We start from the raw sequence: 20,299 nt of genomic DNA, 5'->3' as shown, positions 1-20,299 counted from the left end.
CAAACACTGCTTCAAAAGACTTGAGGCCCGTTCACAACAACAACGATAAATATAAAGATAACCATAATGATACCTATATTATCATCCACACCAGTGGACTATATCGTTTTGTTTATTCTAAGCGTGTGCTGGTCTTTCACCTTAAATATGCGAGCTTGTTTACAGCAGGATGGATTCTGATTGGCTCATCAACTGGATAAAATAGTTCTGAAAGTGATTCCAATGATATCGTTCCTCTGTGTCATTATCATTATAGCTGTGATGTGGACTTCACTATTCTTTAACTATATATTTATTGTTCTCTTTATAGTAATCATCCTTAGTGTGAACGGGCCTTTAGAATATAGTGCACAAGTCACATGGAGCACTTGTGAATTTTTGGTGCTTGACTGCACATGGACACTATGAACTGGGTTAGACAAAAAAGTCTGGGTAAAACAGACACTTATTATTTTTATTTCCACAGACCCAAAAAAATTACAATTTGAAATTACATCAGGGTGAATAAATAACAGCACAATGTTCAATTTTGGGTGAACTATCCCCTTAAGGAGTTATTTAGAGCAAATGAGAGAAAGACTGAAGATAGGAAGAACAAAGATAAGAATAGAGCCCAGAAGACACACAATTTCATGGGTGTGTGAAGCTGAGAGTCACACGGTTTATCATCCCCATCCTTCAGCGGTTTTCTCTTCCTCTCCTCTTATCTCTCTCCTGTTTTGTGTTCTTCAGAAGTTCTCTTTGCTGTAGCTCTTCTCTTCACAGCCGACTAACAAATTGATTAATCATAACAGAGGCCAAAGTTGACATATCGAACCTGCTTATGCTACACTAAAGCATGCAGGGATCCACATGCATTCATTATTACACTTCTGCTTACTGCGAAGCACCAATGCTAGGAGTCATTCACCGAGTCCCAATATAACCTCTGCATCTTAATGACAATAGCTCCAACATAACGAAACCCATTTAAAAGCATTTAAAGGGACACTCCACCCATTTGGATTAAGCTTTGCATTGTTAGAAACCCAGTCATACTATTGAATGGTCGTGCAAAACTCTCTCATTTTCCCCTGAGACGGGAGAAATCCGTTATTTACCTTTTACACTTCCTCCTACAATGACGCAAAAATCGTCATTTTGCGTCATTGTAGGAGGAAGTGTAAGAGGGGGGGATTTCTGTTGAGACAAGCACTAGTTCCTCATCTTTCCCAGGGGGCGGGACCCGCTCACGCTACAGACCTATTACAGATCAGTGGGTGGGACTTTACTCTCTGAAACTGAAAGCAATATCCTCCATCTTGTTTGAAGCTAAGCTAACAGGCGCTGTGGAGACAGATGTAAAGTTATGACAATAGCGGAGGAGAGTGCTCAATATGATATAGACTAGAGGAAGAGGATTTCGGAAGTCTGATGCTTGAATCAGGTGTTTGTGGCTACCTTTACAAGCCGCATTATAGCGAAGAGCCGCCGAGGCAGAAGACCTGCCTGCCGCGGACGAGGAGCCCGGACTGGCTCGAGATAGGGCGGACTGGTGGCGCCGGTGATCTCACTATGCAACTCATAGACTGTAAGATGCAATTACGAACACAGAGATAGAGTCCGTCTGCGGCAAAGAATTTCAACGATGACAATTTCTCCTGGACGAAATCTCTGAATCAGACGAGGACACGGACGTTTGTGTTGAGAACTATCCTAGTTTTGCACCGCATATGTTCTGACTGAACATCCAGGTACCATGCAATAATTCACCTTTTCGAAAGAAATACAAACGAGGAGTAATGAGTTCGCCAACTAACTAGACATTTTGTGTGAATGTGAAATGAATTTCAAGCTCTGGTGGTAGCTAGACTTGTAGACGGAAGAGTGATTTCTCTTATAGGCAGATATGCGCTTTCTGGATTAGTGGGAGTGGCTTGCGGAGCTGTGCAATGTGGTGCATTGTGGGAGTTGTTGTCTTTCATACAAATGCGTCCTGAAGTTATTTTTTGTCTTTCCTCGGTCACGAAGGCACCAAATTCAAAATTTATTTTACATTTCGACTACATATATGACCCACTTTAAATAAAAAACAATGTTCAAATGGGTGGAATGCCCCTTTAAAGATGCCATAGTATGCCACTTTCACAAAGTCTTGCTTTTGTCTTTGGGTCTACTAGAATAGGTGTTCATGCTTGAATGTTTAAAATACATTGTTGCAGCAACTCTCTTCCAAGTCTGATGCTCCGTTTAGTTCCTGTCTCTATGACGCACCTCCTTCCGAAAAGCACAGTGTACTCTGATTGGCTGTCTGGACCAGTGTGTTGCGATTGGTCAGTCGCTTCGAGCGTATTTTAGAAATGTCACGCCCCTTACTATAACTGAGTTTCAACACACTACTAATGCAACTCAGCCAGGCCTTGCACTTTTTTTGTGGATGGGGATTGTTTAAATGAGGAATATTGTGATGTGTACGTTCCTAAAAGAAAACTCAAGATTACAATCGAGGCGTTTGAGGGAGTTCAGAAACAGTTTGGAGTGACTTTGTAACTTTGCAGATCTTTTTCATACTCAAACAGTAACATTACACACTAAAGAAAGTTGAAAATGTAAAGCAGCATAATATGTCCTCTTTAATAGGATTCACACATGTTCAAGCCAGTGAAAATGCTTCCTTTCCAGGGAATAAGTCACAGGAAGACCATTTTTCAATGGGCCGTACCCAGAGTCCACCTCGATTAGGCTTGACCAGAACGTATGATCTCGCTCCGGCCACCCAAAGAGGAAGGGCTTGGACACACAAAACAAACACAGGCTGGTGGATGAAACACCCACACAGTTGTCTCTTCCCACTGATTTACTGAGAGCATCCAGTCTCCTGTGGATAATAAGGTCACTTTGAAGAGGAACTGCTGTGTTGAGTAATGCTGATAAAGTGAGGAAGAGAAAGTCAGATGGAACGCTTCCTCTCTGAGCCAACAGGAAATGAAAGCCTGTGTGACTGTTCACTCCTCAGAGAACACGCTCCTCCGTCAGGAGGTGTAGGACAGTCTATATTCAGACAGACTCGCGAGTGATTCACAATAACACTTGCTAGATTAAGCGTCTTACTCACAAATCAGCAGGAGGTGGAAGAAAGAAAATGGTAGAGATAACTGAATAAAACGTACCTTTCTTGATAAGTGTGTACTGCTCTGACACCTTGGTAATGTACATGTCAGGTGCCGCACAGAAGTCACTGAAGCCCTAAAATGAGAGAGAAAAGCAATTAAATAGAGTATATTCTACACTTTATAGCATGTTATTTTCCACTGAAGTTCAGAAATATTCTTTCAATTAATCACCTTAGTTTATTCATTAAATGAATCAAAACTGACAGATTTCTATTTCAAATAAACACTGTTCTTTTAAAGTTTCATGACTTTTCTTTAATCACAGTTTTCACAATATTAAGCAGCACAATTGTTTTCAACATTGACACACTAAAGACAAAAAAAAGTTTCTGCCTTATATTTGTAAGTACCTTAAACTTGGATACTTAAAGGGATAGTTCGGCCAAAAATGATATTAAACCCATGATTTACGTCCTACGTCATACGCCAGCATTCATCTTCCGTGAACGCGCGTCGACCGTTGCCGGAAGCCAGTTATTTTCGTTTATAAAGTTTGAAATATGTATATTTTTACGACAAAACCGCACGGATTACCCTCAGAAGGCCTTCGTTTATCCCCCTGGAGCCGGATGGATTACTTTTGTGAAGGATGCATGCACATTTTTGGGACTTGAAGGAGGTGGACCCCATAACTTGACATTATAACCACTGAAAGATCTAAGACATTTTCTAAAATAACTGAAAATGTGTTCGTCTGAAAAATGATTGACATATGTATCTCGAACGGCTTGAGGGTGAGTAAATCATGGGTTTAATATCATTTTTGGCCGAACTATCCCTTTAAGTCATTTCAATTTAAATTTCATTAAACTGACAATTACAGTAAAACTTTAAAAAATTAGCTGAATCTTGTATAACTTATGAAAACTTATTTTAAGTTTAAGCAATGTAAAAACATATGTTGTCACTGTATTTTTACAGTGTAATAGGAAATGTTTCTTGAGCAGTAAATTGTCATATTAGACTCATTTCTGAAGGACCATGTGACACTGCAGACTGGAGTAATACATTTAAAAAAAGAAAAAGAAAAAAGAAAAGAGTTATTTTAAATAACTTATACAGTATTTTTTATCAAATAAATAGAGCTATTGTTACTATAAGAGACTTTTCAAAAACATTCATAACCATCCTGCTGACATCAAACTTTTGAATGGTAGTGTATATATTGTAAGTTATTTTTAGCGGCAGTGATTTAAATAGCGTCCTGGCAGCTTGCTGTGTTTTAGCTGTTTGACAAGTGTTGTATTTTTATTACGGCATGTCAAGTTAAAAAGTCCCAAAAACAAAAAAAATTGCACCTTTGAGATCCCTGATTTCTGTTTCATTGCATTTTGCACCAGCAAGAAAACATCTTATCCAAATTCCCCCCAAGAAATGCATGCAATCAGGGTCAGGTCAATCTGAAACTAGCCCAATCATACAGGGGCTTCCATACAATCGATTTGCCAACTAGTAGTAGGCCACCCACTGACTAGATGATTTTGAGGTTTGTACAATCCTAATATGTAACTGTCTTTTATGTGAATTTAGAAAAAGCAGCACCATGAAATTGTTTTATGAAGTTGCTTAATGATAAATAGGAGTTGACCACAGGTGGTCGATGTTAATGTGCTAATGGTTCTGACGTCCCAACCATGGCAATTCCTATTAATGTCCGGTGTTGACTGGGGAGGGAGTTTTGCATCGTGAGTGTTAAGGTCCTTGCACACCGAGTCCGAAATTTGTGTATGCATTTTTCCGTATTCGTCATTCGGTGGCTCTGAACTGTCAAAACACTTCTCAAAGTGCTTGCTACAGATGCGAAAAACGCAGAAAATCGATTGAATGTGAACGTGATTGACACAACGTGCGGTCGTATTTATTTTTTAACGAGCAAAAACGACTCTATGTACAAGTACCTTTTAGAGTACATCTGCAAAAAAAAAAAAAAAGCCATGATATCTCCCCTTCAAAGCAGTAAAACTGAGCTAAACAGGCTGCTAATCAGAGATAAGCTATTACTGGCTGCTTTAGGTAATTCCACAGATATAATTCAATATTGTGCAGGAAAGATCATAAGAGGAAGCATCAGTATAATACTGCCCTGCCTCCGTGTGGAGTAGTGTTGCCATGGAGACACTCACCGAGGAGACAGTCAGTTCCAGACCCAGTGAGCTCCAGCTGATCACCAGCGCCAACACACCCAGAAAACACACCCTGAGAGAACAAAGATAATGATGATCTCAGCCATCATTATATACAGTTTATACATGTTATGAACATTTAAATGGTTGGAAACCCCTCAAAGGGTTATTTTTGCTGGGGAAAACCCTTCATCCCACAACAATTTCCATTACTTTCAAATATAATTAGAATTTAATGGAGGTAAAATTAGCAGCAGTGGGATTAAGCACACATTTATTACCATCATCCATATAGCTTGTTATGAGTATCATCTTTGTGTAAAACAACCAAAACATCTGCTCATCTTCAAATCTAAATATTTAATAATAATAATAAATTTATATTATTAAATAATATTAATACAATTAAAAAATAAATAGTATATATGCACACACTAATTATCATTAGATTTTTTAAATATTATTTAATACTTAACTAAAATACTTCTCTAAAAACGAATATATCTTAAATATTTAGTTATATTAAGTTTATTTATCTTATGAATGTTTATATATTTTAAACACAAATTCTGAACAAAAAAAGGACAGTTTGCAGTATACAACTCTAAAGTTGTTTTCTAGAAAAAAAACGGATATCGAATGGATTTTTTTGTGATTAATTAAACGTACATTAATGAACATTATGGCTCCATCTGTTCTTTTAAATTAAGGCCAAATCAGACAAAAGGATGGTATCTTGGCATCATGAATTGCCTTAAGTCAGGAGTGAACTATAGCAACCTCAAGATGTCGTGATTTTAGCAAGTAGCAACTTTTATTACTGAGCAAATCAATATCCTGACATTTACCTTCTGACACGGCCTCAAGTCAAACAGGCTTTTTTGCTATATAATGTGAATGCAAAATGTTAAATGTCTGAACATATAATGGGCAAGACAAGCCAGAGGAAATCGGTAAGCCAGCTACAGGATGGAGACACCAGGCTTTAATGTGAGCTCTAGCCCGGGGAAACAATGCACCGCTCCCTTCTTTAAGAAACGGCAGGTTATCAGTGGCTAATGAGACGGCTCTATCCGTGTTTTTTGGCAGGGCTAGTGGAATTGTTTTGCACAATCTACTAAATGACAAAACATGATTGGTCCCACACCATGCACCTGAGGTACTCCAGTGTACCCACAAGAAACAAACATACAAAAAAAAAAAAAGTGACCACCCAGTCAGAGATGGACTCTCTAATGTACACAGACAATATCTCTGTTTCAAAACCTGATTTGCAGCCTAAATACCTGACGAAGGAACACGAAGGTTGTTTCAAAAGGTAGATGAGCAACATGAGTTAACTATACATATTTTTTATTCTTTTAGTATAGCGTGTAACAGCTGAGTCCCAGATTTTAACGCTAACTTATAAACCTTTAAAGACAGACCTACTATGAGCTACACAGTTAATTGATGGTATTTGCTTTGGTTAAAGCCATCAGCCTACATCATTTCTACTTATTTTTTTAAATATTGTGTTCAAGAGAAGAAATCCTTATGAGAAACAAAAAAAATCTGCACCTAAATCTGTCCTCGCCCACTCCCACGAAGCACTACGACAAACGATTCAGTCCCCCGGTTTCACAGACAAGGCTTAAGCTAGTCCCAGACTAAAATGCATGTTTGAGCTGTTTTAACTGAAAGCAACTTGCAGTGACATATCTTAAAATACAGTAATCAAAATTTGAAGTGGATCGAAACCTTTCATCAAAGTTATACATGAATTTTGAACAACACCCGTTCTCGTCTTAGGACAACTTTGATGAATTTTTTTGATCCACTTCAAATGTTGACTACTGGATGTCGGTGCCAATAGCTACGTTTACATGGATACTTTTTGCTTCAATGATAATTAATTCATTCCAAATTTAATAAGCTCTGTTTTCCCTGGTGTACCACACACGACTCAAAAGACACATCTAGAAGAACCTTCTTACCCAATCAGAGTTCCTTTGGAGTTGCGTATGAGACCGAAGAGCACCAGAAGGCAAATAAGCACATCAAACAGCAGCAGACCCAGGTAGCCCAGCCACCTAATGAGGACAACACATTAACATAATACATTTCAACCGCAGCAAATTCTACAGCATTAATGTCACTAACACTAACAGATCAGTTGTCTATTGTACACTACCAAACCTTTATTCTGCACGGATGCATTACCTTTATCTTTTATAATGTTACAATGGATGTCTATTTCAAATAAACGTTGGTCTTCTGAACTTTCATCAAACAAGAAAAAAAAAATTTGATCACGGTTTCCACAAAAATATTAAAATATTTACTGTTTTACTGTATTTTACTGTTACTGAACCCAAACTTTTGAACAGTAGTATATACTATATACCTAAAAGGTTTTTTTTTTAAGCTTACTTGTGCAAACTTTCCATCACGATGATAGGGGTTTTTGCTAGATGGCATAAAGGTGGCAACATTTGTAAAAAAAAAAACATGTTTAGAAAATGAACATTTTGGGAATCCATACCAAACATGTTTAGTTTTATAGGCTTATCCTGTTTTGGAAGCCTGGAATGCAACTTCTTTGACTTTTTTAGGCAAACTAACAGACCCCCACGGCTATTTCTTTCACTGAGAAATGTAAATGGTTGACGGGAGGTGGAAAGAGACCGCGAGTGAACAGAATACTAATTTCTTTTCTCTCTGAGAATGCACTGTTCACAACTTTTGTGACAGAGAAATCCTTTGAGCGTTTTTTTTCTCCCAATTTTTTTTGGGGGGGGGATGTTAAAAAGGTTTTACACAAACAAAATATGTGTCACAACACCAACATTTCAGTTACCAATATAAGGAAGATAAAAATGTATATTGCAATAACACCCCACAATAACACTTAAACTAGTAATAACATATTTCATCTTTTTTAATAAGTGTTTTTATTTTAAACAAAAGCAAGCTATTTTCCTTTATTAAAAACTAAATGTATAAATTATTGCATCCGGATACTGGAATATGTTTTTTTTTTTTTTTTTAGTATCGACTTGGTACTGAAGTACCAGAAAGTTTTACATCCCTACAGATTTCTTTCACTGATTTCTTTCTGTGACAGATATGAATGTACGTACCTGTACCAGTCATATAGTTCAATCTGGGTTGCCAGATCCTCCAGGGAGATGCTGAGATTGTTCCAAAAAGGAATGTCAGCCATCTGATGGACCAGCTCACCCCGCTGAGCCTGGAGTTTCTGTATGATGGACAGGTAGTCTGTATGCTTTGCATACTGGTCCTTTAGTAGCTGAAGATTCTCGTCCACAGTCTGGCTCTGAGCTGATGTACTTTCTGACACCTACAGAAACACACATTTGCTTTATAAGCTCTTTTCTCATGAGCTAAGGATCAGTGCAACAATGGTAAGTCAGAGAGAATGGCAAGCTCTGGTGTATTTTGGAGGGATGGAGAACCATTTCAACATAACCCAGTGTGCATCAGTGCCTCACCAGTCTGTGTATTCCTGACACGGTGCGGTTGGCATGGCGGAGGGAGTAAGTAAGTCGATTCACGCCGTCACAGGTCTCTCCGTTCCCGTAGAAACCAACAGCAATGCCGGCGCTGTAAGGACACAAAAAATTAAGGCCTTAAGTAGAGCCGTGGTAACCCTGAGGAATAGGTCAGTAATTTCTAAAACCCTGCACACAGCCGGAAGAAGATAACACAACTGAACAACACATGATATGAATGACCCATTAAATAATAGTTAAGGATCACAGATAATTCAGGATACTGATAAACAGCAGTCATTCCTGACCAGAGGCACTTAAAAGGATAGTCCACCCAAAAATGAAAAGTCTGTCATCATAGTAATAACAGTCATTCAGCTACTGGAAATACAACAAATGTGTTTATATAAACCACCGTTTGGGGCGTGTAAGATTTTCTTTTGTGAGAAATTAATACTTGTAAATGCATTATTTTTAATTTTTTTATGTACATGTTGTGATTATTTTAACTCCTTTTCTATTCAAAGCACTTTACCATTGTGTATGAAATGTGCTATATAAATAAACTTGCCTAGCATATGCAAAATATTTCCATTTAAAATAAATGCTGTTCTTTTGAACTTTCTATTCATCAAAGAATCCTGAAAAATCATGGTTTCCACAAACATATTAAGCAGCTCAACTGTTTTCAATAGCTTTTAATCAGTGACAATTTTATTTTATGTGATGCCTACGTGATGTTTCTATTTCAGATTATATCTTTTTCTCTTTTTGTGTTCTGTGTTACATTGTAAAGCACTTTGGTCAACTTGTGTTGTTTTAACTGTGCTATATAAATAAAGTTGCTATTGCTATTATATATGGCAACCAAAAGGTTGCTGTTTTAAGCCTCATGAAAGCCTGTGAATAAGACAAACAGCCATTTGCTCTAGGGATGCACGATATATATAGAAACATAGTGGTCAGATGGATATCACTCTGTGAAACTCACACCACAGACTGTTGGGCTACTACAACAGCGCTGGGAAAAGAGATGAAAATGAATCGATTGCGCTAACAGCTTTGACCGACAGGGAATCAGGTTACAAACACTCGCTGCCCCACAAACCCACTGAGGCCGTTCCCAGCAGCGGACCACCTGCACCATCTGAACCAAAGGTACAGATCAAGACCATTAACACATCTGACTTGAACTTGTTGCCTCTCCACCAGGTGGCACAACAGTACAACCTGCCAGTGGGGCTTTCAATCCCACTCATTCCCATTCCCCACCCTCTCTCGCTCAAGCATCTCACCCAACTCCATTGTAAAGCATTCAATGGCAGCTACAATCAGCAGCCACCCCATTTACGGGGGGTTCTGCGGCTAAACAAAGAGCTATTCACGACAGGACAGGCCCGCAGCTCTCAGCTAAAGTACATTTAAGACGCATTCCATGCGTTTGCCAGTCTTAGTCTTTGGCCTGTCCACGAAACAAACAATAAGTATTAAGATTTCACAATGACGTGGATTTGAAGGTCCTATTGTCAGTGAGGCACTACGCAGGAAGGAAGTCACTTGAGTTGAATCGAGTGACAGTCTCTTAAACTAGCTCAATATTTTCTAAACAATCAGTTGGTTGTGTTAAACTGATGCATGGTGTTTTGGTTTTATGCTCCAAGCATTGTCGTGTTTAGCCGGGGCGTGTTGCGGCACGAATGTGTGGATCAGGAAGCAGATGTCACCTCGTCGTCCCCCCCCCCCCCCCGAGGCCACGGTCATGTGACCCACATTAGAGAGGGCTCAGTGGAGTTCCGAGCATTCCTACTACACTGCAAATCTGGTTGATAATCTGCAATAGCAAAGTTAACTAGCAAATACACAGTCTAATCTCTCATACCAGGTCATGAATGACTAGACCGTGAGATGTGGGCAATTTATTTGCTCAAATTATAATGCTACTTGTGTGTTTACACAAAAACCAAAACTGTGCAATGACTTCACTAAGAAATTATTTGTTTGTAAGAAGCAGAGGTTCATATTTGCTTAGCCATAACTGCTGCTCAGAGTAAAATATCAAAGAATACAAAAAGATAGTGTCGTGGTACAATGCTGGTTTCAGATTGCACACAGAGTGGCCCCAGAAAATTGTCTGTACAATTTTGGACACTGTGTTTGAATCTCATAGCACTAGAAGCAAAAAAAATCAAACCAATGGCATCTGAAAATAAGTGCTTGAGCTTTTCTCAGATGAAACGTTTTTGCAATGACTTTTTAATTATGTATGAAGTCAGTTCTCCTCAAGAACAGGTGTCCATCTGTCGTATCTGTTGTTTTACAATCTAAAAAATAGAAGAAAAACAACAAGTAAACTTATTTTTGTTAACTGTTTTGACTTAAGTGTACTGTTGGCATTTTTCTTTCAAAATAAATGCCTCTTGGTTTTATATTTTGTTATATAAATGAAAAAAAAAAAAAAGAAAAAAAAAAGGGGCATACTTTGGCTACTATCCTACCATGTTACTGTTTCATTAACATATACCATGGTACTTAAATGATAACGTAAGGTACTTCAAAGAATACTATGGTATTACCATTGTAGAAGTGTCAATAAAACTTGAAGAAAAAGCAGAAGAGGGAAGCAGTGTGGTTTATAGGATCAGATGCATTCAACCATACAAGAGACATCTCCGATAATAGTTATGCTGAGAGATGGGAAGTGATTGTGGGCTCTAAGGCAAGATGTGACCCGAGGACAGATCAATCAGTGGTCCCGCAGATGTGGCCTATGGTGGGCCGACATCACTGCTATCCTGTATTAATTAAAGTTCAGTCTGTTAGACGGTCTCTATTCTGAGCCTAAGCTCTCATGGGGCAATACAGACATACTGCAAACAAATACAAATTTTTTAAAAAGCCACATGACTCATCGAAATCTATCCCAGGGCTCGCTGATGCTAAGCAGCAGACTTTATATGAGTAACATATAGAATAAGTAATGACCTGTGAATGTTGATCGATGTGAATGGGGTTAAACACTCCTTAGAGAATAACACTCCATTGACTGGGCAGATCACACTGAGCGATCTCATTACTTATGCTCGTTCTGGTGCACCCATCCCCCTAAAGCACAGCGTCCTGAATCAGTGGGGATTTGGCTAAGTGGAGTGTCACACGGTTAAGACGAGACAGGTTTGGTCACAATGTGCCTGAAGAGTGAGCGGCCTTTGGTGTTCTTCCCAAAACAAAAGGCTCTCATGTGCGGATTCATTTAATGACTAATTTAAAAACAGTTTGAATCACTATTCAATAGGACAGGGCAAAAAATGTATACTTCAATATTTTGCCAAATTTTGCCACTGGCTCTATAAAGTCACAGAGTGGGGTCACCGAGTGCTGAGGCACATGGAGCATGTGGTGACAACGCTCTGCTGATTCCATGGCTGAAGAGTTCCAAACCCAATAATGAAAATTATGTCATTAATGACTCGCCCTCATGTCGTTCCAACCAAGCCCGTAAGACCTCCGTTCATCTTCGGAACACAGTTTAAGATATTTTAGATTTAGTCCGAGAGCTTTCTGTCCCTCCATTGAAAATGTATGTACGGTATACTGTCCATGTCCAGAAAGGTAATAAAGACATCATCAAAGTAGTCGAGAATACTTTTTGTGCACAAAAAGTAAACAAAAATAACGACTTTATTCCACTATTCATTTCCTTCTCTCCGGGCCTCGAGTGAGTTCACGTAGTGTAATAGCGTAGTGCGTCTGTGTTGTACGTCACACGCATCACACACATGACCAGCGTCGGCCAATAGTGAGCCTATGTGTGACGTACAACACAGAAGCACTGCGCTATTACACCACGTGAACTCACTCGAGGCCCGGAGAGAAGGAAATTAATAGTGGAATAAAGTTGTTATTTTTGTTTACTTTTTGCGCACAAAAAGTATTCTCGACTACTTTGATGATGTCTTTATTACCTTTCTGGACATGGACAGTATACCGTACATACATTTTCAATGGAGGGACAGAAAGCTCTCGGACTAAATCTAAAATATCTTAAACTGTGTTCCGAAGATGAACGGAGGTCTTACGGGCTTGGAACGACATGAGGGCGAGTCATTAATAACATAATTTTCATTTTTGGGTGAACTAACCCTTTAATAACAACACAAAAACTGACAGTGACATGACGTGAAGGCCAAGTATGGTAACCCATACTCGGAATATGTCCTCTGCATTTAACCCATCCAAGTTAGTAGTAGTAGTAGTATTTGAGTTGTTTGCCATATCAGCATCACCGGCTATTACATGGCAGATACATACTAAACATTTAACAACATAATGAAAACAAACTTTGACAAAAATAAAAAGTACAAAATAAATGCAATTCTATAAAAGGTTCTTTAAAAGTACTTGTGCTAAAAAATTTAAATAAAAATTCTGGATCCATAATTAAGTCCTTAAAAGTTTGTCCTGATAAAAAGCGCCGTCTCATAACATTAAAGATTGGGCAGTCCAAAATAATATATGTTTTACAGACAAGTTGGTACAACAGCATTGACATTTTGGTGCTAGTATGGACTATCCGACACCGGGACACATCCGTATCTTGATTTAAAAGGGTAGACACATCTTTTCCCAACCACAGAATTTATTTCAAATAGGCCTAATTTGTTATTCTGACATTCTACCCATTCTGCTTGCTGCTTGCCACACTGCAAACCGTGGACACACCCAGAGCAGTGGGCAACCATTTGCTGTGGCGCCCGGGGAGCGATTGGGAGTTAGGTGCCTTGCTCAAGGTCACCTTAGTCATTTCCTGCCACAACTTTCAGGTTGACAGTCTGACTCTAACCATTAGTCCACAACTTCCCCTAAAACTGTGCGACAAGAGTTTCATAGAATGGGTTTCCATGGCCAAGCAGCTGCATGCAAGCCTCACATCAACCAAGTACAATACTTTTTAAAGTGTATATAAATTAATATTTTTTGAAGGTCTTTGAAGGACAAAGAAACATATGAAGAACAAAGAAACACATTACACAGAACAAGTGGCAGGTCTATTGATTGAAAACTCCAGCACCTAGAGCAGGTATTGAGTGGATTCTCAGTAACTGAAACACGTCTGATTGGCCATTGCATTCATGCCGTGAACAGACCTATCTGAGATTGGCTACAATGCTACAAACACGCGTGGAAAAAAATGGACAGTTTTTACAGATCACACATGAGATTAACTTTTAACATTATCACTATTTTCCCTAATTTTATATTGTCAGCAAAGAGATCATGATAACATCGCTAACATACAATGCATTCCCAAGCCCTACTGCCCAATATTAGCGGAGACCGAATATATTTAATAAGTATGAAAAATGGACATTATAACTGAAATATACCCAAATGAATCAGAATTTAATCAAAACTGGAATCAAGTGCTTGTGAATCAGAATGAAAAAAAAAGGAATTCTGCTATAATTAAATAATTTGTATGTTTTACAGTGATGTAGAGCTGGACAGATCCATCATATTGAAGGCATAAAAATGCTGGATGGACACAGATTATGTGTCAGTCTCAGGGTCTTCAGAATTCCCAAATGAGCTGCTATGATGCTATCAAAGTCTTTGAAGTGGCTTCAATGTCAAGTCATGAGCTGCTTAGCATAAACGCTGTAAAGGTTTCAGAGTCTTGCTCTGGATTTCCATAATCTTTAGTTATGCAGCGCTAAAGCTAAAATGTGCCTGAAGCTACAGATATCAGAAGTCCATGCATGAAACATAGGTGCTGTGCATCTGAAATGAGTCCTCCAGGCTGTTTCACACCAACTACATTCAAAACCGCTGGCAAAACCAGCAATGCAAGTTTGAGAGGTGGCGCCCCGACAAGTCTCACAAGAATCACGACTTGCTTTACGACGTCACATAAATCAACAAGATATGAAGCAGCCTCTATGGAAGACACTAGCACGCATTTCATGCGTGAATCATGGCAGAGTCGAGGAAGAAAACGAAGAAAGCGCGTTCGGAAGTGAGTGAGTGGCATTTACGACAGTAAAGTTAAATACAAGTACTCCACAGCGACTCTAGGGGTAGCTGTTTGAGAAAAACGGAAACTGCATAGTGCCTTTAATCAAAGCAAATTCATGTGTCTTGACCTGCAAGCCTCCACTATATCAATTCTGATTGAACAGTGTGCATTTGATGGGATTTCATCAGGACTAAATAATGCATGTGGTGCAACATAACTCAAAATAGACGTCAAAGAAACACTCCTATGTAGGAATAAATACCAACACAGACACTAAATGTTACTCACAACCAACAGGAAACATTTAGAGTAGGTGTTGACCTACATTACTGATTGGACGGTAGATGAATCCTTAAATTCTGCTGTTTACGATCGCTCCTCTGCGTCCTCATGAATCATTGATGCAGGACAGAGGATTGCATGTCTTAACCACATTTTGTAAAACATTCTTGTACTTTCTGGTTTCTGTTGAGCGCTCAATGCATCCGCTGAGATTTCTTGTAAAGCTCTCAAAATATGTGCCTTCATCAGCAATTCTCAGGAGATTTCACTTTACTTCCAAGAAAGACCAAAAAAAAAAAAAAACTTAATTTATTACAAGGGCTTCTTACTAAACAACCTGTTCCTGTATAGGCTGTCTAGATCCACAGGGTGTACAGCAAAACTGTCCACTGGACGGACGCCATGAGCTCATTTCCTCCTCATGCATAAGTGATGAGTAGTCCATGCAGAATCTGCACTTTTACACATTTATGCGCTGATTGGGGAGGAATATCTGCATAGTTTTGCAGAATAATCTCAAATATGGTAAGAGGGGAGAGGACATTTGTATGACTAACATACAAAAGAATTACATGGAGAAAGCTGCAGAGCTTTCAGTGGAATTCTGATGATGCCGTTATCATGCAGGCGTGTTTATGTGGAATACCATTTCTGTTGTCACTGTTACGTCCTGCCCTGTCTAGGGTAGAGGAGAAGGAACAGTTTTAAAATGAAAGCTAAGGAAACTAAATAGATTAAACCAATTAATGTTACAGAGCCCCTGTCTCCAGTCCCAGCACTTTTGAATAAGCCCCACAATATTCCAAATCGACAAAGTTTTAAGGAACACAGTAACTTACCTGTTTTAGTCAAATAAATAACCTAAAAAAAAGGCGCAGTTCTAAACATAACTCCCTCTCTAACTATAACCAAGAGAAAAAGACAACTAAATAAAATGGAGCCCACCTCCCTACAGCTTCCTTAAATTTCAATAATCAATAAAGAAAGAAACAAACTCAGGGATAAAATGAATATCCAATTAACAATCAGTGCAACAAATCTCCCTTGTGATAGTCTCACACAAACCTAAATTCCTTACACAAACACAAGGAAAATGTAACAAATGTTTGGAACAGGAGTAAGGGACCCAACAGAAATCCAGCCTCACGTCTCCGCATCATTCCAAACCTGGTTCCGGCTTTTGTATGGGAGCACAAGGCCACGAGAGCGAAGCAGAAGAGGGAGACAGTCATAAGCTCTGATTAACATCAATTGTCGCTTCTCATTCTAGGAGAGAACAGAAACAAAGTAGACAAACAGGAATACACAAGACATTTACAAGATTACATTGATTCTAAGACAACTATGTCATCCAGTTATGCTGCACAATTTGCAATGTTAGCCTTATGCATCAACATCGGGAACGTCGCCAGTGCATTACACATCCCAAAGGCGAGAACAGGATACAGTAGCAAATTATTTAAAAAAGAGATTTCTGAAGCTCTTGGCATTAAAAGAACTTGCCATTAGCCTTTCAAAAGATCAAGCTTGTTCACATTAGCAGAACAGACTCTGTCCACACAGTCTTTTAAGTGGGGCAATGGAAAAGAATCCGGCTTAGTAATACTATTCGCTTTGCAATAGCCTGTGCAAAAGTGAAAGGTTGAATCTGGTTTTGGGACTAATAAGCAAGGTGAGCACCAGGGACTTTCACTAGGTGTTGCGAAATAATTTTGGAGTAAATACTCAACTATAGCAGGATTAATGGGCAGGCTCTTACCTACATCAATATCATGAACAAGAACATAAGTCTGACTCGGAACATCAGAAAATAAACTATGTTGTTGTTCAGGAAGATAAGACAGGTAGAGTCTAGATCAGACAGCATGACAGAGTTCTGCAAGCGTCCGCACGAAAGCTTAGCATCACACACAGTCGATCCATCGTCTTCAGGAATGTAAACGGTGGGAAGAACAGTAAAACTTTACTCGAGTAAAGACTCTACCTGTCTTATCTTCCTGAACGTTTCTTCTGATACTTTAAGTGTACCAATTAAAAGTGAGAATGAAGCCAGCCTAAAGCATTAATGACTGCAGGCACATATTATGAGAAATCCTGAGTCATGTCCCCTCGCAGGTGTGATGATTATTAATGGTGTTTGTGTTGAAAACGAGCTCATCTTCCTCCCCGTGGGGGGAAAAAGTCAGCAGGGATTCTGTGAAGACGACAGAGAGAGGGTTCTCCGTATTTCTACTTCCACAGGACCAGATGTGCATGGATAGACTTTCACAGAAGGGAAGATAAGCACAGCAGTAAGCATATGAATATATGTGAGAGAGAGAGAGAGAGAGAGAGAGAGAGAGAGAGAGAGAGAGAGAGAGAGAGAGAGAGAGAGAGAGAGAGAGAGAGAGAGAGAGAGAGAGAGAGAGAGAGAGAGAGAGAGAGAGAGAGAGAGAGAGAGAAAGAGAAAGAGAGAAAGAAAGAAAGAAAGAGAAAGAAAGAGTGAGAGAGAGAAAGAGAGAAAGAGATTAGTTTCCGTAACTGATATAGCAAGAGAACGGATTGAGTGCGAGACGGACAGAGCGAGACACTCTTGGTGAGTAGGTAAAGAAAGTGAGAGGATGTGTGAGACTAGCTCTTCATGGATGAAATTAGGCCCAAATGAAATATATACTTTCCCCTCTTAAAAAACAACAAAAGAAAAAACAATCCAAAACAAAAAACAAAACACCACACAAAAAAAAACCAAACACAAAGCAAAAATACAAAACAAAAAAAAACAGACCAAAACCTGTGTTATGTTATATGTTGTTATGTTGTGTGTTATGTTATATGTTGTTATGTTGTGTGTTATGTTTTATGTTGTGAGTTAAGTTGTTATGTTATATGTTATATGTTGTGAGTTATGTTATACGCTATGTGTTGTTTTATGTTATATGTTGTGTGTTATGTTATATGTTGTTATGTTGTGTGTTATGTTTTATGTTGTGAGTTAAGTTGTTATGTTATATGTTATATGTTGTGAGTTATGTTATACGCTATGTGTTGTTTTATGTTATATGTTGTGTGTTATGTTATGTTATGTTATATGTTGTGTGTTATGTTATATGTTATGTTATGCTACGTTGTTATGTTTGGTATATTTTTTTAAATGTGCACTGATAAATCAATCAAAATAAGACCAGGATATGTAATTGTGTATTAAGTTAGTATGAGGGCGCATTTTGCTACCATGGTGGCTTTGAAGAATATATGAAGAGACAACACCACTCCTTTGTCTTTTTGACTTGTCTTTGAGCTCTTTATAACTTCCGAGCTGGGGGGAAAAAATGGACCATGTATTAAAGACAGGATTTACTGCTTGGTGTGTAAGTCATAGTGACCATAAAGTTCTCACCTGTCATCTTGCCTGACAGCTAAGAACATGAACTGAAGGAGAGAGACCCATAAAACCACACAGCAGGCCCTCGCTCATGCCGACACAAGCACAGGCGGACTCCCTGTAGAGCTAGCGCACGTTAACATGGACAAAACATGAGGAGCGGTCATGAGATACGGAAAGGGTGGTGGTCTTTTTTTTTTTTTTTTTGAGTACACAAGTTAGGTGCTGCCGGGAAAGACACTGCCATAGCAACAGGCCGGATGATAGTCAAGCCTCAACTTTCTCACCAAAATCTTTTTATTCACATTGTCCGTCCATTTCGCTTTCGAACATCATCATAACAAAAGCCAGCATTACTAATGCAATCTGTTTATGAATCCTTCTAGTGGTTTGCATTCGCTCAAAGAAACGTCTTGACATCTTGAATTTGAATGGATTATAACGCACTTGAAATAAAACAGCAGCACTACGGTTGATTTAGAAGACATTAAAGGAAAACTAGAGTTAAAACTCTTTGTGATGGCATGTATAAGAGCAACAGCCCTAGAGAGAATGTTGCATTTGAAGTAATGACTTTCTCATGCACAAAGCCACGTTATTCTGCAGCTCAGCACTTTGTCATCTCTGACACACTACACTAGGAATATCCAATGAAACAGTCAATGTTTCACCTCAGCAAATTTTACCAACCAATCAATAGACATCCCGTGATTAATCCAAGCAATCCAACACTAGTGTGTGGAGGGACCCAGAGGGGATTCAAGACTCCAGAAAAACGGCAGCAAAAAAAAAAAAAAAAAGTAATCTAAAATTCTATATATTTTGCCTACACTTAAAAATAAAACCTTGATTGTTTTAAATGTTTGTCACAACATTATAATGTACAGAATGAAAAATTGAAATTCATTTTGAGATTTACTAACTATTACATTTACCGGTAACAGTATTATTAAATTATTAGTATCCTAGAAAAAAAATTGACTGAATTTTTTTGGGTAGCAGAAATTTCAATGTACCCCCACTGTTTATTGTTAGTAACATATGTGACCCCTGGATCACAAAACCAGTCACATGTCGCACGGGTATATTTGTGGCAACAGCCATTGTATAGGTCAAAATTACAGATTTTTATTTTATGCCAAAAATCATTAGGATATTAAGTAAAGATCATGTTCCATGAAGATATTTAGTAAATTTCCTACTGTAAATAGCGCAAACACCATCGCACACCTGCAGGTGATAGGTGTGTGGGAAAAAAAGACCATGTAGGTAGGTCAAGTAAAATAAAACAGGCATATGCCTGATGAAGGTCATGAGACCGAAACGTTGCCAATAAAGAATTTTTGATACTTTTTTGCAAGTACGGATAGTGTGCGGGAGTTCTTTGTTTTTTATTCTACTGTAAATATATAAAACATTTATTTTTGTAATTGAATGCAGCACAATTTATTGCGATTAATCGTTCAGCCCTAATCTCAATTTCATAAAATTGCTCCATGTGACTGGTTTTGTGGTCCAGGGTCACATATTCAGAATTTTTTTAGGTCTTTTTCAAACCCTGGGAACCACACAAGACAAAAAAATTAAGCATGCCATGGCAGAGAAATGGTCTGAAGAGAATCTTGCTAAGCACACAGGTTCAAGTTCAGCTACCTGAATAACAAATTGAATGGCTCATGGACATACACTTCATTTCCTACTAAAACTTTGATGCTATTAACCTGACAATCTTTGGCAAATCCAGAGATTAGATCTTCTTCAAAAGCACTAACCATATTCAGCTTTTACCTGCTTCTTAACACAGATTCTTTACCAGACGTACTGAACAACAAAATCAGGGCTGTTAATCCCTTAAATTGCATAAAGCCAGCCAA

The 20,299-nt window shown here is 38.6% G+C and overlaps 1 protein-coding gene across 1 annotated transcript in view; it reads right to left on the bottom strand.

Moving 5' to 3' along the window:
• Positions 1-20,299, bottom strand: part of ttyh3a (tweety family member 3a) — a 65,392-nt gene that overhangs the window by 26,215 nt on the left and 18,878 nt on the right. Inside the window, exons 3-7 of the mRNA XM_084429370.1 lie at positions 8,770-8,881; positions 8,398-8,618; positions 7,252-7,347; positions 5,276-5,348; positions 3,150-3,225 (exon numbers count right to left, since the gene is read on the bottom strand). Of these exons, the coding sequence (XP_084285496.1) occupies positions 3,150-3,225; positions 5,276-5,348; positions 7,252-7,347; positions 8,398-8,618; positions 8,770-8,881 (578 nt within the window). The remainder of the gene's footprint in view (positions 1-3,149; positions 3,226-5,275; positions 5,349-7,251; positions 7,348-8,397; positions 8,619-8,769; positions 8,882-20,299) is intronic.

The sequence above is a fragment of the Rutilus rutilus genome (genome assembly GCF_951802725.1).
Source record: "Rutilus rutilus genome assembly, chromosome: 1".
In the NCBI taxonomy this organism is placed as follows: Eukaryota; Metazoa; Chordata; class Actinopteri; order Cypriniformes; family Leuciscidae; genus Rutilus; species Rutilus rutilus.
The sequence above is the reverse complement of the archived record's forward strand: the minus strand, read 5'-3'. Positions and strand labels throughout refer to the sequence as shown.